This window comes from Bufo gargarizans, chromosome 2 (assembly GCF_014858855.1).
Source record: "Bufo gargarizans isolate SCDJY-AF-19 chromosome 2, ASM1485885v1, whole genome shotgun sequence".
NCBI classification, from domain to species: Eukaryota; Metazoa; Chordata; class Amphibia; order Anura; family Bufonidae; genus Bufo; species Bufo gargarizans.
The window spans coordinates 96,737,834-96,764,095 of NC_058081.1; the positions used below are offsets into that span (position 1 = coordinate 96,737,834).

At 41.0% G+C, this 26,262-nt stretch overlaps 1 protein-coding gene across 1 annotated transcript in view; it reads left to right on the top strand.

The window, feature by feature from the left end:
• UNC5D (unc-5 netrin receptor D) overlaps positions 1-26,262 on the top strand; it is a 694,878-nt gene that overhangs the window by 532,823 nt on the left and 135,793 nt on the right. Inside the window, exon 9 of the mRNA XM_044283128.1 lies at positions 22,293-22,478. Within this exon, the coding sequence (XP_044139063.1) occupies positions 22,293-22,478 (186 nt within the window). The remainder of the gene's footprint in view (positions 1-22,292; positions 22,479-26,262) is intronic.

Here is a 26,262-nt window from a genome sequence, read left to right on the forward strand (position 1 = left end):
GTAAAAGGCAATCATAAATAAATTGCCCCGAAGGTGTCTATAGCCTTTAAACAGCTTCCAATGTAGTCATTTTTACAATCCCCTCTTTTCTCCATAAATATGGATGAGCGAATCGAAGTTGATGAAGTGGAATTTGATCCACTTGAGTTCACACTTGAGTTATTTGATCAGTTTTGGGCCCGTAACTGCCCAAATAAGTGAAGTGTGCAGTGATTCTAAGAGCGACACCTGTCATCTGCATGTCATACGGACTCACAGTATACTTTCACTAGCACAGCAGACTCACTATGCGTGTTACTGCAAGGGAAAGTGTTCTACCCCACTATGAAGGCTCTCTGCAGCCAGGAAGTAGCAGTTTTTTAACGCAATATGCCGCAATTAAATTCAAATCAAATCAAATATTTTCGGAAAATTCGGCGAACTGGCCGAATCAAATTTTTGAGAAATTTGCTCATCTCTATCCATAAACATCCAGAGGTGGAACCCAAACCTATCAGATATCCCGTGGCTATGCCATAAATGTCTAAGATGAGAACAGTGCTAGAAATGACATCAATTTCTGACAACTCATTCCCTTTTAGTTTTTACCTGGCCACTGAAAGGGAAATAAGCTGACATTTCCTGTTTTCTGCAGCTCTCATGTCACCTTTGCTGAGTAGACTGGGACAGAGTCAGCTGATGGTTGCAGATTTGCCAACAGTTGTGTCGTACTGCTGGAGACGTAAAGATGGCAGGATAGTGACACTATACACATACTGTAGATAAGGTTCTGCACACAGCTTCCATGCCTTTCCCGATTTCTATGATACTTTTCTATAGGCAATCATCGGACCATTAACCCCTATATCTTTCTTCTGCCATAAAGCAAATGCTGTTCTGCATTGTATATACAGACAATACAAGAAGCATGCTTCTTCAAGATTTATGTCACCAGACAAGCTTTAAAAATATAAACTAAGAGGCTACAACATTAAAACACATATTTTTTTTTCTATTTAGAAAACATATTTAAAGGGATTGTCCACTTCAAACACAATTTTCAATAATGCCATACCCTGTTGTGTAATGGCATGAGAATATGCTAAATCATCTCCAGGTATCCCCTTGGCCCACATGGAGCCCCCACACCCATTGCTCGTGGGTAGTGATATAAAGAAGTGTTGGTGTCCATAGCCTTTCCAACATGGAGTTTCTGTCTTCTACTGGCCATGTGTTGAAAGCATTTTGTTCAGGTGCAAATACAGGATGGCAAGAAGCAATGGATGTTCTGTATTAGCTGTCAGCGCAGGTGCAATAAAAGACACAATTGCCATCTTGGAAAGATTATAGATGTCCACGCTTGTTTATATTGCCATCCTTGGGGACAGAGGATAGGGGGTAGCCGGGTAGCAATTCCAATTTAGCAGGTTCTTATGCTTTTATACGTGTGAGAAAGGCATTACTGAAATTCGTGTTCAAGGTGGGCAACTTCTTTAATTAAAGGGGGCAACTTCTTCCCCAGCCCCTCTGAAATGGACTTTGGAGCATTCCATGCTCCCTTGCTCTCCCTTGACTTGCGCTGATTCGTGCAGAATCTCAATGGGTAAGCTAGACCAGAGATGGTCAACCTGACGCCCTCCAGCTGTTGGAAAACTTCAACTCCCATAATTCCCAGACAGCCTACAGCTATCAGCCTACAGAAGGGCATGGTGGGAGTTGTAGTTTTACAACAGCTGGAGGGCTGCAGGTTGAGCATCTCTGAAGGCTTCTGCCTAGCAGTGAGCCCAGTGATGTCACCGGCACTAATGGGCAATCTTTAGCGATGCCCTAGCCTGTAAAAAGCCCCTTCATTAGTGCCGGTGACATCACCGAGGACACTGCTAGGCGGAAGCTTCCGCCTAGCAGTGTAAAAATGCAAACAAAAAAGTAATTGCAAGAGAGAGCATTGGAGCATAAAATGCCCTGATGCTCATCTCAGAAGGGGTCAATGGGGGAAGAAGGGGATATGTCTAGGTTCAGACCCTTTAAATGTATATGACAGCATATAGAAATGGGAAAAAGCACAGATAGAAGATGCTAAACGGTCTTCTTAAACCACAGTAGGATTTCTGTATAGTGCCTTCGCACATCGCCATATATTAGATATATATGAGAAGGCATGCAATCTAATTACATAAATGAAGCTACTTCTGCATAATACCTACAATTACAGTCAGTCTTCTGTCAGTCAGCAGACAGCGTTCACACAGCGCATCAATCAGACAGGGCAGTCCTCACGCTATCTCCATGCATGTTATGGTCAAGTATAGTGGCAACAGATAAGTGTTATTTAATAACAGCAAGTTTAAGGAAATGGTAGTTTTATGACCCCTTTTACCTCCCAATAATCAGGATAAATTGTCTTTCATTGCTCTGCTTCCCTTCTTTGATCTTCCACATACAACAGAATACTGTGTGGGAGGAATTGCGCTTTCTATGGTTTTTGTAATTTGCTGCATTTTTATATTTCTCTGCTTTAAACCCTGCTGGAGGGTCATTTTCTATCATTCTGTTTCAAAAAGTTACATTTCTGCATCTACTAGGATGGCGGCTTTATCTTTAACGTACAGAGAAGGAGACATAAAGAAACATGGGAAACTGGAAACTTGCATACATTTGACTTAGGGCTTATTCAGACGTCCATGTTTTGCGGTCCGCATATTGCGGATCCGCAAAACATAAGGGCTGTGTCTATTACACATTTTGTGGAACACACAGGGCCAGTGCTATATACAAATGCCTATTCTTCTTCGAGATTACGGACCACAACAGAACATGCTTTATATTGTTTGCAGGGCCGCAGGACGGAACTACGGATGCGGACAGCACACGGTGTGCTGTCAGCATCTTTTGCGGCTCTATTGAAATAAATGGGTCCGCATCCGTTCCAGATGTAGACCCCTGCATACAGCCATCTGAATGAGCCGTTAAAGGGATTGTCCCATGAAAAATTGTCTCATTTTTTTTTTTATCAGCATCTCGACCTGAATACTTTGGTACTTTGCATGAATTTGTTGTCAGGCACCTGAGTTATTTAATAAAATGTGTCGGTATAGCTCCACCTACTGTTTGCTCCTAATTTCTCATCCACCTCAGTAAGGCCTCCTGCACATTTTTTTTTGTTCCGTATACGGACCGTGTACAAAAACCATTTATTTAAATGGATCTGCTAAAAAAACGGAAGGTATTCCTTATTTCAGTATTTTCGTTCTGTTCAAAGATAGAACATGTCCTATTATTAGTACTATTCTATTAGGGGCCAGATGTTCTATTCTGCAAAAAACAGAATGCACACGGATGTCATCCGTATTTTTCGTGAATCCATTTTTTGTGGACCGCAAAATATTGAAAAAGCCATACGGTCATGTGCAAGTCCCCTAAGGCTGGGTTCCCACCTGAGCGTTTTACAGCGCGTTCCTACACGCTGTAAAACGCTTAACAAGGAGAAACCAATGATTCCCTATCGGCATGGTTCTCACCTGGGTGTTTTACAGCGCTGTTCCCGTACATAGACTTCCGGGAACGCGCGACAATGGGCGTTCGCTTGTCTCTGTATGCGCGATTGCAAACGCCAGTACAATCGCGCATACAGAGCGCTCCATCGCGAACGCTCAGGTCTGAACCCAGCGTAAGGGTTGGATCCCACATACGTTTTTGCTAGCGTTTTTGTCCACTTTTGCAATTTTAATGCCATTTTTTTTGCACATGCAGTTTTTTTGTGCATTTTTGCTGTAAAAGTACCAGATTCACAGTTTAGCTGGAAAAATTAAACACAAGTTTTCTTGATTATGCAATGTTTTCTGGGTCTTGTTGAAGCTTTTGCCACTTTTTTTGCCATTTTGTCATCACTGTGTCTGTCTGTATTTTTCTCTTGAAAAATTTGCTCAAATTGAATTAAAAAAAAATCTCAGAAGTCAGAATTGTTTTTGAAAATTGTTTAAAATTTTGATTCTAAAGACTCGATTTGATTTGCTCATCTCTAACATAAAACCATGATTACAATTAAGGTAATTAACTAAAAAAAAAAAAAAAAAAAAACTACACTTTTCTCCACTTCTTGTTACTGTCCTCTCAGTAAATCACTGGAAGGAGCAGTGGCCCCTGCCCCAGCCAGTGATCGGGAGGGGAGTAGGAACTAGAGAGCGGTGGGGACCTGAGCAGTATTGGAATGGCAGCAGCGGAGTCAGATGAAATCAATATCAGTTTTGTTTTTTTTTGTTTTTGTTTTTTAAGCCATTCTGAGCCCACTGACACCAATTTATGTTGCATTGGAAACCCCTTAAAAAGCTGCATTTCCTAAAATACAAACCACCACAGATATTGAGCCAGCAAGCACGCTGATTGATTTCTGCTGTGAAGCCTATTACGCTGTGAACGCAACCCTGAACAATAATACATGCTGTGATTTAAGTCTAAGTATTGCAATGTATTTACCAATATACTCATTTTTTTCAGTATTTCAACTTTAAACTGTTCTAATATGTCGACTGTAAGATGATGAGCAATGTTAGACGCTTAAAGGTGTTGCCTCACTTCAGCAAATAGAATTTATTATGTATTGGATCCGAAGCCGGCTTCAGTACAGACTGGTACCTCTGTATCAAAGCCGACTTCAGTACAGACTGGTACCTCTGTATCAAAGCCGACTTCAGTACAGACTGGTACCTCTGTCTCAAAGCCGACTTCAGTACAGACTGGTACCTCTGTATCAAAGCCGACTTCAGTACAGACAGGTACCTCTGTATCAAAGCCGACTTCAGTACAGACTGGTACCTCTGTATTAAAGACGACTTCAGTACAGACTGGTACCTCTGTATCAAAGACGACTTCAGTACAGACTGGTACCTCTGTATCAAAGCCGACTTCAGTGCAGACTGGTACCTCTGTATCAAAGCCGACTTCAGTGCAGACTGGTACCTCTGTATCAAAGCCGACTTCAGTACAGACTGGTACCTCTGTATCAAAGCCGACTTCAGTACAGACAGGTACCTCTGTATCAAAGCCGACTTCAGTACAGACAGGTACCTCTGTATTAAAGACGACTTCAGTACAGACTGGTACCTCTGTATCAAACCCGACCAGTACAGACTGGTACCTCTGTATCAAAGCTGACTTCAGTGCAGACTGGTACCTCTGTATCAAAGCCGACTTCAGTACAGACAGGTACCTCTGTATTAAAGACGACTTCAGTACAGACTGGTACCTCTGTATCAAACCCGACCAGTACAGACTGGTACCTCTGTATCAAAGCTGACTTCAGTGCAGACTGGTACCTCTGTATCAAAGCCGACTTCAGTACAGACAGGTACCTCTGTATTAAAGACGACTTCAGTACAGACTGGTACCTCTGTATCAAACCCGACCAGTACAGACTGGTACCTCTGTATCAAAGCTGACTTCAGTACAGACAGGTACCTCTGTATCAAAGCCGACTTCAGTACAGACTGGTACCTCTGTATTAAAGACGACTTCAGTACAGACTGGTACCTCTGTATCAAAGACGACTTCAGTACAGACTGGTACCTCTGTATCAAAGCCGACTTCAGTGCAGACTGGTACCTCTGTATCAAAGCCGACTTCAGTGCAGACTGGTACCTCTGTATCAAAGCCGACTTCAGTACAGACTGGTACCTCTGTATCAAAGCCGACTTCAGTACAGACAGGTACCTCTGTATCAAAGCCGACTTCAGTACAGACAGGTACCTCTGTATTAAAGACGACTTCAGTACAGACTGGTACCTCTGTATCAAACCCGACCAGTACAGACTGGTACCTCTGTATCAAAGCTGACTTCAGTGCAGACTGGTACCTCTGTATCAAAGCCGACTTCAGTACAGACAGGTACCTCTGCATTAAAGACGACTTCAGTACAGACTGGTACCTCTGTATCAAACCCGACCAGTACAGACTGGTACCTCTGTATCAAAGCTGACTTCAGTGCAGACTGGTACCTCTGTATCAAAGCCGACTTCAGTACAGACAGGTACCTCTGTATTAAAGACGACTTCAGTACAGACTGGTACCTCTGTATCAAACCCGACCAGTACAGACTGGTACCTCTGTATCAAAGCTGACTTCAGTACAGACTGGTACCTCTGTATCAAAGCCGACCAGTACAGACTGGTACCTCTGTATCAAAGCCGACCAGTACAGACTGGTACCTCTGTATCAAAGCCGACTTCAGTACAGACTGGTACCTCTGTATCAAAGCCGACTTCGGATCCAAGTTTTAAAATGGTTTTCAAGTTAAAAAATTGAAACCCATGCATGATGCATTTAAATGCTGTATGGAGACGAATCTTCATACAGCATTCAAACAAAGTTTTGAACGAATCGACATCGGATTTTGGATCCGAAACTCGATTCGTTCAACACTAGTTATGACCAGTGGTGGCCGTCCTGGTCACCAGAGAGGCCGTTGTTTTTTCCAATAGTGTGCAAGCACTGAAACGATCAGTGTACAAACTATGCAAACAAGCAGTGTATAATATGATGGAAAAATGTATCCAGCCAGCAAAGGAAGAAATACGGACAATCACAATACATTAGTAAGTGGCTTGTATTAACTTCCTCTGCATAATAAATGCTATTTGCTGAAGTGACACAACCTCATTAAACCTTGTAACACAACACTAATATAGATCTCCAATCTAAGAAAATATCCACACTCCCCTAGGAGATACTGTGTCGAATAGTCCATCTAATTATATTATATAGGAAGTTCTGGTGTCTGTATAAATGACATAGATCTATCCTCCTTGGCTCGAGTACAGAAGACGTGTCACCAAAGCCTAATTCAGATCATTGCTGAGCAATGTCTCCAGTGTGGTGGATCAGATATCTATTGATAGAAGCAGCAACAAAAAAGAACAGATACTATACGTAATTCATGAATCCTTTCAGGCCCGGAGGTTTTAGTTTTTTTTTTTGCGTTTTCATTTTGTGCTCCCTGCCTTCCCAAAGCCATAACTTTTTTATTTGTCTGTTCACATAGCCATATGAGGGCTTGTTTTTTGTGGGACAAGTTGTATTTTCCAACACCACCACTTAATATTGCGTATGATGTAGTGGGAAGCAGGAAACTAATTCCAAATGGGTTGAAATTGCAAAAGAAAAAAGCAATTCCCCCCCAATTTTAAGTATTTTTTTTTAATTTACGACGTTCGATGTACAATAAAACTTACCGGTTACTCTTATCCTAAAGGTCAGTACGAATCCAGCGATACCTTATATGCATGGTTAAAAAGTGGGAAAAAATGACTTTTTGATCACCTTTTATTTAATTTTTGTTGTAGAAAATGAAGCGACCAAAAATGGCGAATCGGCCATTTGTAAGCTTTTTTCTGTTTTGCTACTTGCCGCATGGGGAATATATTTTTATATTTTTATACTATGGGCGTTTTCGCACATTGCGACATCCATGATGTGTATTTTTTTTTTTTTTGTTCTTTTATTTTTTGGGGGGGGGGGAAAGGGGGGGGGGTGATTTGAATTTTTATGTTTTTGTTTTTTAAAACTTTTCTTTTACACTTTTTTTTATAGTTCCCATAGGGAACTATAACACACAATCATTAGATTGCTATTATCATAGACTCCAAAGCACTTGCATTGGAATCTATGATGATTGTACTACTTTCCTATGGAGCCCAATTACAGGCAAGGGCTCCATAGGAAATACTGTGCAGCAGACCCCTGTTATTCACAAAGACAGGGGCTGCTGCACACATGCTCCGGCTCCTTCGATCGCCGCACGGGGAGCCGGAGGTGTGCTTCCGGTGTTTCACGATCTCAGATGCCGTGATCGGCAATACTGCTGGTTGCGGAAATGAGCCGCAGGTATCTGCTATAAAAAGCAGGTGACTATTGCGCCCACTCTGCTCAGGAGCGGGCTCCATCTTTAAAGACATGTATGGTGCTGGGCGTTAAGGGGTTAATGAACCTCATGGAAAACTTTAGCAATGGGTTGAGTTTCCTCTTAAAGGGCATCTGTCAGCAGATTTGTATCTATGACACTGGCTGACCTGTTACATGTGCGCTTGGCAGCTGAAGAGATCTGTGTTGGTCCCATGTTCATATGTGCCCGCATTGCTTAGAAAAATGAAGTTTTAATATATGCAAATGAACCTATAGGAGCAACGGGGGCGTTACCTTATTCCTAGAAGCTCTGCTCTCTCTGTAACTGCCGCACCCTCTGCACTTTGATTGACTTTAGAAGAAGTGAGGGCCAGGCGTGATCAGATTTACCCAGCCTTGGCCTGTTACTCAAAGTGGAATGGGCATGGCAGTGGCATAGAGAGCAGAGCCTCTAGGAGTCTTTTCTCAGCAATGTGGGCAGATATGAACATGGACCAACACAGATGCCTTCAGCTGCCAAGCGCACATGTAACAGGTCAGCCAGTTTCATAGGTAACAACTACTGACAGATGCCCTTTAAAACAGTCAACAAATTTATATCTTTCAGCATAGCTGATATTTCCATGTTACTGCAGAAAAGTCAGTTCTTCCCATATGTAATTGTGATATTACCATAGTTTGTTCAGTGGAGCATGACGATATTAGCTGTAGAAATATGCTTATCCTAGACATTAGCCTGAGATCTTCATAGTGTGTTCTTCAGGCTTTAAACTATTCCGTAAATGGGAAATGCAATGTTTTATTTCCAATGCGCTTGACTCTGAAGGAATCCTTGAACTTTTTATATGAATATAAAAAATTTTAAGAGGTTGACAATAAATTGCCTGCAGCAATGATCATTTATTACATTGTGTTTTAGAGCTGCGCTAACAGGCAATCCAAATAGCAAAAAGACGACTTTCTCATCAAATACAAGTGGATACAGTAAATGGCTTAATTTTAATCAATTATGGATTCTAATGTACTAGACAACATCTTCCCTTCCAATTTTGTGCACATCTGAAATTATCTTCAGGTGCGTTCCAAATGCATAATCACTTTTAATAGAAACGTTCACTTTAGGTTAATATACATTAACGAAGTGTTTTCTAACATTCGCGCTGGTGACTGACACAACATGCGGAACAGTCCCCATGAGGCGAATGAGAGAAATCTGCTGTTTTCAGTCAAATATGTTTAATATTTGCCAATGTACTTATGTCAAGTAATCTAAGACTAACAGCCTCCTGCACGTTAGTATATTTATTTTCCATCACTCTCAATGTGTTATGGCTGAAACCTCATTTGTTCAGTTGGCGATCTGTTGCCAATGATATTAAAATTGCTGGAAAATCCAAACATAGAGTGTATTTTCTCAAAAGGAGAACCATAGGGACATAGTTGCTGGTAGTTTTTCTTCCAACCATAGGTGACCCGCACAATTTAGGACTATCACATTCTCCTGACCTATTAGCATAGGATTATCATATTCTCCGGACGCATGCATCCTCCCACCTGAGGGGCATTCATATTTGACCTATTTGTAGTCCTCTTTCCCTTTTGTATGAATTCCCCTGAAGATTTGACACGGACAGAAACGTGCCACGTTGGGACGTCATCAGGAACGCATATAACTGGTCACAAAAACCTTAAGATTTAGGGATCAGGAGCAAGCAGGGATAGGTATCCAGACAGGGTGCTCTGTATAGATAGGTAGAATGAAACTAGCCCCCTTCTCCATGAATAGGGTATATTAGGGCACAGAGCTCCTTCATCTATACAGACCCTGTTGACCACCTTGGGTATCCATTGGACCTACATCTGATGTCCTCTGGATTCGCCTCCTTTGAAACATCTCCTGGTCCTATCATACGTATTGGTCTGGTAAGACTGCTCGCACCTTTCTCTAGGTGAAGCAAGATTATTCTTTATCTACCAGTTAGGGTACCAGGCTTGGACCCCCTACTTTTTTAGAATATTGCATCACAGTGTTGTGTTTTGTCTCTATATTTAAGTAAAAGTTATGTTTTAGATACTGAACCTCTCCCCTTGGGGGCTTTTCTATTACATATTAAAGGGGTCAGGATGCTCCGATCTACTGTTTGAAGTGGCCAAGGTGCTCTGGTACATCTTCCTAGACCAGTGACATCCAGTTCCAGAGGAGAGGTCATCAATATAAAAATCTCAGAAAACTTTTTAAGTATAAAGTTATGGTCATGTTTAATTTATGTAATCACTCTATCAATGCATAAAACATCACCATTCACTGAATTAATAGTAGCAATTCAGAGTTTCTACCTCAAAGGTGTCCTAACCCACTGACCTCAGCATGGCTTGCCACAGTATTTTCATGGGGCTGTGCCAACTCACCCTCAAGAGATGATGTCTGGGGAAAGAAGAATGTTCATGTTCACTTTCAACATGCCGAGTCCTTTGTTCTCAAGTGAGATAAATTGTGCCAGAAGTGTCTGGTAATGGCTTACTTCCCACTTCCTAGTAAGAACATATACATGCTAGACTGAACTGAGCATGCATGTGTATGATGGCAGAATCGGGAGGAATAGCTGTCTGCTGAGCACCGCCATTGAAGATGTATGGCCAGCTTTACTGTCTCCACTGAGGCTCAAGTAAATGCATTCTTTACATCTTGCAAGAGGAAATGGCAAAAGTGAATTTACTATTTGCTTCTGGAATCTCGTCACATTACAGTGTTAAATAGTTTGGTGAGTACATGTAATGCAGTAAGTTTCCCTACAATCTTATCTTGAAAACATAGACGTCTTGATATCAGGCAAGTCAGGATTTCATTCACCCAGTTACAAGACTGTGTTTGGTACTCCTTTACAAAATAATGCATAGAAATCCAATGTGCCTACATAGACTTGTCATTCAGTAGCCTAATAATTCCCCTTCCCTTTCCTGTGGCTGCTGCTATCTTGTGGTGCTTCAGTTTTTTATACCATGCAAAGTCAGGGTTACGTCAAAATTGTAATAGTGTCAATAGTCATCACTAGAGATGAGTAAAGTTTTCAAAAATTCAATTTGGACGAATTAATTTGTGCTATAGCTAAAATCAATAGTATTAGGCCACAATTTAACCCCAATTACACAATCAAGGATTAATGGAATTACTTATGTAAAATAACAATGTGAACCCCCTAAAATCAGTAGTCTCAGAATGTTATTTCACCCCAATTTCAGAATCAAGGAAATTGCAGCAGCCATTTTAGAAAAAAATATTGTATTTTAGAGGTTCCTGGTAACATATCTACTGGTCTACGCTGTGTAGTATAAGGGTAGTACATAGTTATGTTTTTGGAGGAAAGAAAAACTTTTTTAAATCTTTGTTGAATTTGTAAACTATCAAATCAGCATTTATACTCTTTCCTAGAGTCGGTACTAGGTTGGCCACACTATACATTCTTCTGTAGAAACACTCCAAGCTGGCAGTATTGCAAAATGCATATGTGCTACTCAATCCATTTTTGTTTTTAGAAATTGAAGTTTGTGGTGGTATGGTTCATTGCCTAACCCCTAATCTATGCATGCACAGGAAATGATAAGCTCATTGGATGTTTGTGCGCAATTTCCCAAGTTAAGTTGATTGTCATAGTTGGAGAATTGCTGGCGGATAACTGGCGGAACTTTATCCCAGAAAATTTTCACCAAGATAAATCATAAATTCACCCATATACTTTTTCGGTTTGTACCTCAAAGTTTTGGTTTAGCATACAGTAAAGACAATTTTGGAATAATGGTCACCTTTAATATTTAACTTTTATTATTGAAAATAAAATAAATGCCCTAAAGTGAGGTGCAGAATTGGAAGGAGCAGGGTGGAACCACCCTACTCTTGGTGAGTATACTGTGACTCTAGGGAGGGAGGGAGGAAAGGGAGGGAGGGATGCTGGGTCTCAGCCCCTAGTAGCGCCCTATTAAAGGAGCCCTGTTCCCGTTCACCACCACCTCCTAACCAAAACCCTCAGTTCTCCCTAAGCAGTGCTCTGACTGCCCAGCTTCGTCCTGACAGGGAGCAAGTGAGGGGGGAGGTAGTCCCTAGAAGTCGTTATGGTACACCACCTGCGATACGCCACCAGGTCCCTGGAGGCGATCGCTAGTCGTACACTAGACCTGTGAGGATAGTGTCCTGAAAAACAATATATGTGTGGGTGTCAGGGTAGAACACCCCACATATGTATTCGTTGATGATGCTGAGAAGCTCAATAACCATGGGTGGCCCGACGCGTTTCCCTGTTGTGTTACAGTTCGTCAGGGGCCCCAAGAATGGATATAAGCAACAGTAGGGGTGACTTGTCCACCAGTTGGGACAGTTCACCAAATCACACTTAAATTGTAAACAGCACGGTTATTAACAGCTGATATGTATCATTACTATTTCAAGCAACCCCCATAGTGTGGCATTATAACGAGCCGCAGTCACAGATGGGGGTGAAGAGAGGTACTTAGCTCGTCAGGAGTCACCGGTCAGTGGACCTGTCCCTGCGATGCAGACTGGTTCCTGTTCTTGCACAGTCTGTGTGCTGGGTCCCTGACACCCACACATATATTGTTTTTCAGGACACTATCCTCACAGGTCTAGTGTACGACTAGCGATCGCCTCCAGGGACCTGGTGGCGTATCGCAGGTGGTGTACCATAACGACTTCTAGGGACTACCTCCCCCCTCACTTGCTCCCTGTCAGGACGAAGCTGGGCAGTCAGAGCACTGCTTAGGGAGAACTGAGGGTTTTGGTTAGGAGGTGGTGGTGAACGGGAACAGGGCTCCTTTAATAGGGCGCTACTAGGGGCTGAGACCCAGCATCCCTCCCTCCCTTTCCTCCCTCCCTCCCTAGAGTCACAGTATACTCACCAAGAGTAGGGTGGTTCCACCCTGCTCCTTCCAATTCTGCACCTCACTTTAGGGCATTTATTTTATTTTCAATAATAAAAGTTAAATATTAAAGGTGACCATTATTCCAAAATTGTCTTTTCTAACTCTAGGTACCTTAAACCCCAACGGCTCATATCTGTGTAATATAATCCGTTGTTTAGCATACAGTAATTCAATATTTTTTTTATTACTTAAAAAAAAAAAAAAAAAAAAAAAAATCTTGGCAGGGATATTTTTATATACATTACATACACTCGCTTCTTTCTTCTACTAATCAGTCAGGGTTCTTAAGATAAATCATTAACAATAAAAGCTGTTTCTCCCCTTAGATAACCATACAAGGTGGGCTGAATAGCCATGATCATAGACATGTGCATGTGTGGTAGAAAATGCTAGGTAGAAAAGTGATTGTGCATCTTAAGCTGGCCATACATAAAATAGTTGTTGGCCAAATGCTCGCTTGACCAACAGCTACATCCTCCCATATATGTATTCTTGGCCAAGAATCCATTTGTAGTAAATCGGAAGAGGGGAAAAAGCTGCTGAGAATGAAAGCATTGGGCAGTTGATATGTAAGAAGCCTGATCTGTATCTCCCCCTGACATCAGTAGTCAGAGAAGAGTTTGGTGGCCATCAGAGATGGTCGGTGAACCTGTCAAAATTAGTGGTTTCAGGTAAGGCTACTTTCACACTTGCGGGAGAGTGATCCGGCAAGCAGTTCTGTCGCCGGAACTGCCTGCCGGATACGGCAATTTGCATGCAAACGGGAAGGACAGAGTCGGCATTGCGGTATTTTTAATGCTGGATCTGGCACTAATACATTTCAATGTAAAATAATGCCGAATCCGGCATTCCGGCAAGTGTTCCAGAACTTTGTACGGAGATAAAACCGTAGCATGCTGCGGTATTATCTCCGTCCTGAAAAGTCAAAAAGACTGAACTGAATAATGCATGGGGATAAAACTGATCAGTTCTTTTCCTGTATTGAGCCCCTAGGATGCAACTCAGTGCCGGAAAAGAAAAACGCTAGTGTGAAAGTGCCCTAATACACATTTAATGTGTATGTCCAGCTTTAGGTTACAGATATGTAAATACTGCAATATACATGTAATTCTTGATAAATCTTGTCCTTGGCTCTGCATGTTCCCTTCTCACTAGACTAAGTCATAATTTATAAGATCGTTTTTCCCGCAGCTGCTGATGTAAATTATTTCTAGAATAAAGAAGGCACTAGAACATGGCTGAAACTTAGATATAAAGAAAATGTGCAAGATCATTGAGTCACTTCCAAACCATTGTCTGGTCAATTATGCATTATCATTTCTGAATATAATATTTAATTGAAATATAATCCTTGGCTGCTTCCCCTCTTACCACCGTGAGTGTGCAGATTTGAAGAATAGTATTCAGCCAGATTATCTTTTGAGTACATGCAAGGGAAGAAAGGGTATGGTATTTTCAAAGATCTTCTGGATTAGTAGGAGATATTTATTGCGTCTGTACTCGGCATGGATGTGTGGGGAGAAATCTTTCTTAATTGCATCCTAATACTCATTAATCTTTAAACGAAATGCTTTATGTAAAAGTAATACTGTAGAAAAAATGAGTTATTACAAGCTATTCAAGAAACGATGTTGTTGAAAATTGACACCTTTTGCCTACACAATGCAGAGCTCATTGAAGATGAAGTTATGGAGAGTCATAGTGACAACTCTATTTTACGGAAAAGCAGGTGGTTGTTTTTCAGAGTGAGATGTAGGGTCTGACCTCAAATATAGTCATATGCGATCTCGAGGAAAAATGGTCAAAGATGTTACGAGCAACAGGTAGCTCTTGCCTGTTTCTCAATAACTTTGAGGCAAATGCTATGCTAATGACTTACCAGGGAATCTTATTGTGGTACCAACTTGCTTAACCCAGTGTTTGCTGGGAGGGGCTTTTTTATTACACCTTTAAACACCTTTAGTATCTGGGTTTCTTTGCCAGGTATAGCGAACACTCTGTGCAGTTGTGTGTTTACTTGAATCCTAGTCCACGTTTTTTTATGCATCATAGGAATGACTCTTTTTGCATTGTACATGTGCTTGTTGTGGGTATCAGATTTAAGTTACTGTTTGGATTTTGTGATGTTATGGCGGTCTTGTTAGACTTAGGGTACTTTCACACTTGCGGCAGAGGATTCCGACGCTGGAACTGCCTGCCGGATCCGTCAAAACGTATGCAAACTGATGGCATTTGTCAGATGGATCAGGATTCTGATCCGTCTGACAAGTGCATTGAAATGCCAGCTCCGTCTCTCCGGTGACATCGGCATTTATTTTTTTGTGCATGCGTAGACTGCAATGCCGGATCAGTTTTGCCAAACACATCTGGCATTAATGCATTTCAATGGAAAAATATGCCAGATCCAGCATTCCAGTAAGTGTTCCAGGATTTTGGACGGAGATAAAACCGCAGCATGCTGCGGTGTTATCTCCATCCTGAAAAGGCAAAAAGACTGAACTGAAGACATCCTGATGCATCCTGAATGGATTGCTCTCCATTCAGAATGCATTAGGATAAAACTGATCAGTTATTTTCCGGTATTGAGCCCCTAGGACGAAACGCAATACCGGAAAAGTTTGACGCAAGTGTGAAAGTACCCTTAGCAGTTCAGGATTAGTTTCTGCTACATTATATGCCTCTTACCTATATTCATTGCCGTCTTCCTGTATGCTATTGCTCTGTTCCATTGCCAGACTCCATCTAACTGTTGTCATCCTTGTCTAGTTTGCTGTCATCTATTGGAGAGTTTATTGTTGTGCTTCATATATCTTTTCTTGTGACCATCTGGTTGTTATGTTATTCTGTTCTACTCAAGTCCTGGAAGTACCAAGAGCCATTGATTTAGGAAAAGTTACTGCCATAGAGGAAGTCAGCCAGCATTATTGCAAAGTCACTTTTCCCCTTTCAGTCACAGTGGCCATTGCTGTCCTAGTGTCATGTGATCATCATGCAAATTTTATCTTTTTATTCTCTTTTATGGAAATACAGTATGACAACTCAAAAAAAATATAATAATGAATAAGCATTCCTTGCAATTTCCAACGAATCTATGTAGAGTCTAATTTAGATATAAATTTTTGAGTTGTAATGTTCAGCATCTTCACTTCAGTGATATTGCTATAAATGGTTCTCCATCTAGAAGACTTTGACCTAAACCTTACATTTCTACTCTTTGTATTCCAATCTAATGGATGTCTCCCAAAATATGCACATTGGGCATTCATGCTACGCCAGCCTCATGTTTTACAAAACTATTTTCATACTTGTATATATAGGTGATCAGAATATAGAAGAATTCACTGAAATGTACCATAGTGTGGACCATATCAGTACAGTATTTATGACAGTCCAGCTATGTGTTAAGATATCTAATAGATACTGGTCCTTGTAAGCTACTAGCAGGATTTATTTGCACTAAAACCCTTCCAAAATCATTTTAATCTGCTTCCTAATACAATATTACAAGTTTTCGTCAATGATTCATTCGCGCACTTGTTATGATACTTAAAGGGGTTGTCCGAGTTATATAAATATAGGCGAATCTTCTTCATAACATATCTATGAATACCTTTGTAAATTACTCTCTTTATCTATAATAGCTTGTCTCTTGTCTGTTGATGTGGGTCACGTGACCCGTGACACCATCCAGCAAGCACCATGTGCTGACGTTTCATGAACAGGCTTAGCCCTGCCTTAGGGAGTGGCCTGGCTCTGTACACAAAACGTCAGAGCCTGTGGCCCGCCCCCTTCCTCTGCGTCTGACTGCTGGCCGCTTCTGTGAGGGATCGAGCATGCGAGATCCTTACCAGTGTCGGCAGCCGTGAGAAAAAAGCATCGCCCTGATCCACTGGCCATCGGACCCCAAAGCCACCTCCCCCCGGACAACCACATACAAGTAATGCCTTGCCCATGATTGAAGCTATACATACACTGAGCAACAATATAAATGCAACACGTTTGGTTTTGCTCCCATTTTGCATGAGCTGAACTCAAAGATCTGAAACATTTTCTACATACACAAAAGACCCATTACTCTCAAATATTGTTCACAAATCTGTCTAAATCTGTGTTAGTGAGCACTTCTCCTTTGCTGAGGTAATCCATCCCACCTCACAGGTGTGTCATTTCAAGGTGCTGATTAGAAAGCAGGAATATTGCACAGGTGTGCCTTAGACTGCCCACAATAAAAGTCCACTCTGAAATGTGCAGTTTGATCACACAGCACAATGCCACAGATGCCACAACATTTGAGGGAGAGTGCAATTAGCATGCTGACTGCAGGAATGTCTACCAGAGCTGTTGCCCGTGCAATGAATGTTCATTTCTCTACTATAAGCCATCTCCAAAGGTGTTTCAGAGAATTTGGCAGTACATCCAACCACCCTCACAACTGCAGACCACATTTAAGTACACCACTCCAGGACCTCCACATCCAGCATGTTCATCTCCATGATCGTCTGAGACCAGCCACCCGGCACCCAGCTGCAGCAACAATCGGTTTGCATAACCAAATAATTTCTGCACAAACTGTCAGAAACCATCTCAGGGAAGCTCATCTGCATGCTCGTCGTCCTCATCGGGATCTGGACCTGACTGCATTTCGTTGTTGTAATCGACTTGAGTGGGCAAATACTCACATTCAATGGTGTCTGGCATGTTGGAGATTCGTTCTGTTCACGGATGAGTCCCAGTTTTCACTGTTCAGGGCAGATGTCAGAAACCGTGTGTGGTGTCGTGTAGATGAGCGGTTGTGGATCTAATGGCCCATGGCGGCGGTGGGGTTATGGTATGGGCAGGCGTATGTTATGGACAATGAACACAGGTGCTTTTTTAATGGCATTTTGAATGCACAGATATACCATGACAAGATCCTGAGGCCCATTGTTGTGCCATCCATCCAGGACCATCACCTCATGTTGCAGCATGATAATGCATGTCCCCATATTGCAAGATTCTGTACACAAATCCTGGAAGCTGAAAACATCCCAGTTCCTGCATGCCCAGCATACTCTCCGGACATTTCACTCATTAAGCATGTTTGGGATGCTCTGGATCGGCGTATACGCCAGCGTGTTCCAGTTCCTGCCAATATTCTGCAACTTTGCACAGCTATTGAAGAGGAGTGGACCAACATTCCAAAGGCCACAATGAACAACCTGATCAACTATATGTGATGAAGATGTGTTGCACTGCGTGAGGCAAATGGTGGCCACAGCAGATGCTGGCTTGTTTTCTGACTATCCTCTGGATAGATCATCAGCATCTGATTGGCGGGGGTCGGACATACAGGACCTCCGCCGATCAGCTGATTGAGAAGGCAGCGGCGCTGGCAGTAGTGCAGCAGCCTTCTCACTGTTTACTGCAGGCCCAGTGACGTCATGACTAGTATCAATGGCCTGGGTGGGGCTAAGCTCCATTCAAGTGAACAGAGCTTAGCCCCGCTCAGGCCATTGATACATGTCGTGACGTTACTGGGCCTGCAGTAAACAGTGAGAAGGCCATAGCACTACTTCCAGCGCCGTTGCCTTCTCAAACAGCTGATCAGCGGGGGTCCCAGGTGTCATACCCCTGCCAATCAGATGCTGATGATCTATCCAGAGAATAGATCATCAGTTTAAAAAACTGCAGGACCCCTTTAACTAATGTATATGTAAGCCCGGAAGAGTTGTTTTATTTATTTATTTATTTTTTATTTATTTATTTTTCCATTACTCGGATAACCCCTTTAAAGGAAATGTGTCACCAAAAATGTTATCTCCCAGTTAGAACCAGAAAGTGACACATCTCCTTTTTTCCTAATATGTTTTTATATTCTGATTGTAGAGTTATTTATTCTGTTTTCTGAACATGATTATGGATGCTGCCATCTGCGTCCTGAACATGATTATGGAGCTGTTCTTAACAGTAGAGATGAGCAAAGTTTGGAAAATTCCATTCGGCAGCTTAGTTGAAGTTTGACTAGAAATTCTGTTTATTACAAACTAATATGCTATGTTAAAACCCCTTTCATTCTATTAATCATTGGAACCGTTTTTGACGCCCATTTAGACAGTGCACCCATCTAACGGCCATTAAAAGCGGTAATACACCAGTGCACACGCATAGAACTGCCGAAGGACCTGCTCTGAGTATGATGTCACTGTGTGCTCCCAGTGTAATCACGTGGTGATGTCATCACGCTCACATGAACTATGTGAAAACTACAGGATTTTATGGTTTTTGTTTAACTATAGATATTGACATAGAAAATAAAAAATAACACCATTAAAAATTATTTGATTTTTTTTTAATTTTTTTTAATTGATTTAAACAATAAGTCATTTTCTGATGACACATTCCCTTTAAAGAGTCTGTCCATCTTAGCAACCTCTTTCGTTCTACTCTACATATAGACTTCATAGAGTCCAGTTGCTAACAAAGACTTATTCTTGCTTAAGTGTATTGGGTCATCCATGTGTTACATGGTCATCTACAGTATTTGCAATATTTGATCAGGTGTAGCTTCCCCCCCTCCCCCACACAAAAAAAATGGCGAGTTGCTAATGGTTTCTGATGCCAGATAAGTGGCAAATTTCTGAACTCTTGGTCAGCTACAATTTAAAAAGAAAGTGCTTGTCGAGAAGAGGCTACCCTTTTAATGTAAAGTAGATATGCATAATGTAAAGCAAGATGAATGGACTGATCTACTGTTAGTGAACACTACAAATTCAGACATTCCTCTTTACTCCATACCAAAGTTACCATGTGATCTTCAAAGTGTAAGGATACCAGGTTTAATGCTTACTGGAATGGTCACTACACTATAAGAAAAGAATGGTACACTCTTGATAACATAAAAAGGTCTATGAGTGGGTGAGCAATAAAAAAAGGCATTTTAAAGAATTTACAACCCTTGCAAATTAAAGGGAGATTTTAATCTGAAATACAGTAAGTCATTACAGGTTCTTAAATTATATGAATTGATGCGAAGTTATAGGAAGTTAGCTATAATTACCAATGAATGAATAATGCATATGTTAATATTCCCATAGCTCTAGTGATATTTAAAATGTTGCTTTGTAACTGAATCTGTATTGTTGTAGCTAATGTAATTTGTAATTTGTTAAGTTAAGGCTGTTCAAATGATGTATCCTGCCGTGTCTTATAAGAGGTTTGTATTATACGACACAGCGTGTATGCATCAAGGTAACTTTAAAAAAAAAAGCAAACTTCAAATAATTAATTCTTCCCTCAGCATTCAATAGCAATGGAGAACATATTAACTCAGTGATGTGCCTGGATCAAATGACTGTTTAAACACTTGAATTTCTCCTGTACAAGCAAAATTAGTCTTATGTAAACTACACTATTGTGAAAGGGGCTTTCAACATTTTCCCAGGTAACATGTTCTTCTAACTAGAGAAGAGTGTGGCTACAAAGAGAACTTCTCATTCTGGAGGACCTGGCTTGTTTTTTGATTGCATGGACAGTCCTTTTTCAATGGTGACTGTGTAATACTTCATTTTCCCTGTGGAGGTGCTACAGAGAAAATGAACAAATCTGCTATTGATTACAGATGATTGTTAGAAGTCCAAACAGTAGAACACATTGTCATCAGCTTGTAGTAAGGGGAAAGTCTTCTAGCAAAAATACATTGTCCAAAGTGGACAATCCTTTCAAATGATGTGCTTGACATGCCTGACAATGCCATCAATAGCGATCTATATGATTGAAACCTCAACAATTCTTCAATAGAAAAGAAATGATTTAGACCTCTTTCACATGTCCCTGTCATGTCATCTGTGAGAGGATGGTCAGTGATTCAGCCATGAAGATGTCTGTGAAGAATCCATGTTTGGTCCATGTGTCCATTATTCGTCCTTGTCTGTCATTTGTATTTCACAGACACTGTTAGGCTGAATATTAATTTCCAGAGAATATCCTAGCAATACTTGTACACAGCCTATGTGGGCCCATGTGAAAACCATGGATCAAACATAAACCATAGGCTATAATGTGCGTGTGAGGTCCATAATCATGGACAAAAAATAGGGCATGCTTATGTGGTGTCAACACAGACCCATGGCCCTTGGAAAACCAGTGATGTGTGAAAAGGCATGGTAAAGTAAATGGATACGTAAGCAGTCCATGGATACCTCAGACAGAACATATCTGTGATTCAATGACATGTGAAAGAGACCAGAGAAAGTTAGAAAGACTTAGAAATTAGTGAGTGCATGAGCCCATCAATATCTTTTCTTATGATGATATGGTAAAAGATAATTTTAAGATGCATTTTCAGACACAACATTTACCCTAAAAGCCCTTCATTTGCCCTTTTCTTTCTAGTTGTGGAATATTAAATTACTTAGTTTTCTGAAAGTATTTTTGTTAAAAAAAAGTTGTGGATATCTATTAGTATTGGTGTACTGCTGATAACTGCTTTAACACCTGTACTTCTCTGCAGGGGAGACACCAAGCCTCTACCTCCTGGAGCATAGTCCCGATGTAGTTAACAGCTGACCCATAGAGATCAGAGACACGGGTGCACAGCACCGAGGAATCAGACACAACTCGTAGTTAGTAACAGGCCAAGGTCAGTGCAGGCAGAGTACATGCAAATCCATGAAACAGGTCTGAGGGTAGGGTTGGCATCAGAGGGTCACTATGATAAACAAGCACAGATCGGGCCAGGCAGAGGAGGTTCAGAATGCAGTAAACAAGCAGAGGTTAGTACACAGGCAGACAACACCTTAGCAAGAAATTAGCAACATAGGATCCTTATTGCTCAGGCAGTGAGTGAGACAAACAGCCTAGCAGCTGCACACAGAGCACAATGAGGTTAACCCTTGCAATACTGTAGAAAAGGGTGAGATTCAATGTAGAATATTCCTAATAGACACACAGGACACCAGTGCTCAGGACTGCTTCTAGAGCACTGGAATTGCAGAAGACACAAGGTGAGTGGAGTGGCATCCGTGCCCTCCTAAATATGACACAAGTTAGAATATGGTGCATGCCTGGTCATACTCAATGTAGCTTATAATTCCTGTTCAATACAGAATAGCAATGCAAATCTTTACTAAATTAGTCACACTGTGTAAGACTGGCCATTCATGAAGCTTTTATCTTCCACACAGTTATGTAACATTTGTAAGCACCGTAAAAGTGGTGGTGGGCACCCAGCAGAGCACCATACGTTTCAATGCAATTACTGCATTAAATAGATATCTTACATTTGCACACGATCTCTGTGTAGTTCATCTAATGGTAATCAACAGTGGTTGCTTCCATGAAACTTACTTATGTCTTGACTTGAACTGAACAGATTTCTGCAACATAAAGCACTTTTTTTTTTTCCCCTGCCATTTGTCTACTTACAGCAGTCCCTCAGCGGTGTGGATTTCACTGAACACCTTGAAGTAATCTGTCTTGTTTTTCCCCCTCCTTCCTTATTTTCTGCACAGGCGCTGAAAACGCTAGTGACATTGCTCTGTACTCTGGTCTGGGAGCTGCCATCATTGCTGTGGCTGTGCTGGTGGTGGGAATTACGTTATATCGAAGGAGCCAGAGCGAGTATGGCGTGGATGTTATTGATTCGTCTGCCCTGACAGGAGGCTTTCAGACTTTCAATTTCAAAACTGTCCGACAAGGTTGGTTTGCTTTGACCTTGGTTTCCTTTTTCACCTAATGAACTTATCCTGCAGGTTTTTTCTGTACATTTATCAGATGACAAGGTGGTCTTCACAAATTCTAACTTCATGATGTCATTTCAAGCTTAACCCAATTCAGTTCTAGAATATGTGTAAGGTATATACTTTATTTTTTTATTTTTATTTTTTTTATAAAGTACTGTGCATTGGGTTCAAAAATCATTTAGGGGTGGCTTCTTGTAAAATATACTGTATGTGCCAAATATGGGTCAGAATAGGGACTCAAACCTGAAATGACAGGGATCCAACGTAAAGGTATGGACACCTTTCCATTTCTTAGCATTCAAGATATCATCAGGGAGCGTGAGGAGACTGTATAGTACTTGGCATATCAGAGAGTAGAAGGTGAACACCTTACAGGCTGTAGATATGGAGGAAAGCACACACAATGCAGCTTGTAGGAGAAGACCCACATAGGCTGTGTACAAGTGCAGAGAGAAAGCAAAGCATGCACAACAAACTCTGCAGCGGGAAGAGATCCCGGCTGTGGGGATCTACAGTTCATTGAGGGAAATTTGAATGCCAACAGGTACTGTGACATAATGAAGCAGAGCATGATCCTCTCCCTTTGGAAACTGGGTCACAGGGCAGTATTCCAGCATATTAGCGACCCCAAACACACCTCTAAGACGACCACTGCCTTGCTAAAGAAACTTCAGGTTAAGGTGCTGTACTGGCCTAGCATGTCTCCAGACCTAAACCATATTGGGCATCTATGGGGAATCCTCAAACAGGAAGTGGAGGAGCATAAGGTCTCTAACATCCACCAGCTCCGTGATTTCATAATGGAGGAGTGGAAGAGGATTCCAGTGGCAACCTGTGAAGCTCTAGGGAACTCCATGCCCAAGAGAGTTAAGGCAGTGCTGGAACATAATGGTGGCCACACAAAATATATTAACATTTGGGCACAATTTGGCCATTTTCACTTAGGGGTGTAATCACTTTTTTTGCCAGCGGTTTAGACATTAATGGCAGTGTGTAGAGTTATTTTGAAGGAACATCAAATTTACACTGTTATACAAGCTGTATACTGACAACTTGTATCAAAGTGTCATATCTTCAGTGTTGTCCCATGAAAAGATAGAATAAAAAAAAAAAAAAAATGTGAGGGGTGTACTCACTTTTGTAAGATACTGTATGCTCCCCTGCCAATTATGTGACTTCCTCCACTTCTGGCCCCAGTGACTTGCCTTCTATTATGTGGTATTGACTGTTTTCTGTGCCTGTGCTCAAAATAACAAGTTCTTAGATAGCCTCAAAAGATAGGCATGTTCAATTTAAGAGAACTGGGTTACAAGTGGGGGAAGTCACATGATCGGCAGATGGACCATCGTGCCACATATGTGTACTCTGGATTATTGTGGTTCTGTGACTGGGAGGGGGGTCCACAAAAGAGAGTTGGAGTCCAAACTAAAAGTACTTTATTATTAGTAAGGGAATTATTTTATGGAAAGATAATTATGTATGTGTAGTTTTATGAATGCACAAGCCTTTTAATCTTCTTGGTTGGTTTTTATGAGTGATGGAGTTATCCTAAATTCAAACCCATATATTCTAGAAAGGTGGAGGCCCCTAGTTCTTTTCTTCCCCTTCCAGCTGTTTTTTGGATTTTAATGTAAAAGAATTATGTATAGGATGCAAAATACCATTTAAAAATAGGGAACACTTCTCGCCCATTAAGGAAAGAGTCTTGTTACACAATGTTCTTTAGCAATGGAGACCAATGAATAAAATATTATGCTCCAGGAAGCCTTCAGGCAAGGGATGAAAATGAAAATACTAGCATTTTTTATTTCGTAACTAGTAACTTTCTCTTGTCCTGGAGATGAGTTCTGTGACGACTGAAGAACATACTTTGCACATTATCTAGGTCTGTGACACATGGATGGTGTTAGTTCTGACTACTGTGCGATACCTTAGATTGGTGAGAATAAGTCTTATGTCTATCGTTGCAGCTCAGCTCAACTAAGTTAGGTTTACACCATGTACAGCACTGTATATATTAATATATTTGAAGGAAGCAATTATATTAGGCACATACATTTATCGCTTCTTTGTGTGTCCTGAATCTAGGCTGTCATCATCTTGATTACCATAAATCCATATTCATGAGTTTTATATGGTAGTACTAGGATAGTCTCCATATTAAGCTTATATACCCAAAGTCTTCCTCACTTGGGTGAGTCTGTAATCACTTGGTGCCTCGTTCTGCTCAAATCCTTTCTTTAATGCATCGAAGTGAAGTCACATGAGAGATGACTTTTCATATATTTAATATGTGGATTTACCTGCAATACAACCAGCACTTTTCTAATATATTTTAATAATGGAATTGCTCTCTGGGTCAGTCAAAGAACATAGACTGGTGTAAATGATTTAAATGGCATTTTAAACTATTTGGGCCTAGTCATGTGACTAACAATTTCATTAAAAGGGATTTCCTGTCTCCGGGGCTAGATGTAGAATATAGTTGTATAACCAGAACCCAACAAAGGTTTATACTTACCAGATCCATGGAAATCTGTAGATTCAGTGTGGTGCGGATGGTCCCACAATAGTTAGAGCAGACTGGAGTCTAATGGCTGGATGTGATATTAGAATACCTCTTCATCAGGGTTGTCAACAGTCTATAAATTCTTGGACAGCCCAAAAAATAGTAGCCTTTTCGACTATTCTTGGCTATAGACAGGAAAATACCTACCATATGTTCAAATTGTCACAGGGTACTAGTGGGTAAGGGAAACCCATTGCCACCTAAAAATAGCCTTTTACTATTTATTAGATTGCAAATAAGTAAAAAAACTAATAAACTTTATGGTTAAAAAATACTGATGGATTGTTAGAGTCATGTGAGGCAAAGGGCTCATACACTGCTCTTGCACAAGGATCCTCTAACATCTGTGCCCACCCTTGGCTATAGACACATTGGCCCATGTGAGAACAATGTATTGCATCTATGGAACAATGTGTTGCATCTATGTTCAGAAAAGTTCTATGCTCCTAGCCCAGCTAAGGGGTAGGGCTTAATGGAAGAGGGGCTTGGGTGTAAAATGAGCCAAAAATGCATGACAATTGTGTCTCAAACTAAGCCAATCAATAGGTGGTATCATCCAGCCTGAGCCACTATTATAAATTTGGTGCATGTCTAAATTTACACCTTTATAGGATATGATATGATCTTTACGATTTATTATTATTTTCAAAGTGTGTTAAAACATTTTGGCCATGCTTTTTAAAAGCTGTTCAGTTAAACGGAAAAAAACATGTTAGCAACCCTGTTCTTCATCCTATGTTCCATAGAGTAGTGTCAACTTATAATTACCATGATGATCAAAGGAACTGAGGGCTACAAGAGTTAGTCTAATTCCACTTACAAAAATGCTGGACACATATGGCTGAAAATCTTCCATTCAAGTTTCTGCATGCTCTGATGTCCTCCTCTCTTGTTCTCCATGTACAAGAACAATCCTTCCTTACTATTACTTTTGTTGGAAGATGAATAAGGCCCACCTCGATTACATCCCCTGCAGTGAAGAGGGAGAGTGTAATATGTGAGTGCTTCTCTAAATGTCTCAGTTGATAAATCTGGCTTAAAGGTCTCAGTTGATAAATCTGATCTCATAATAAAAATTATTTCATCTGCCCAGAGTACACTAAACACTGCATACTTTTGCCCCATGTTGTCAACACTTTCTTTCCTCCATTCTTGGCATCACTGCATCCT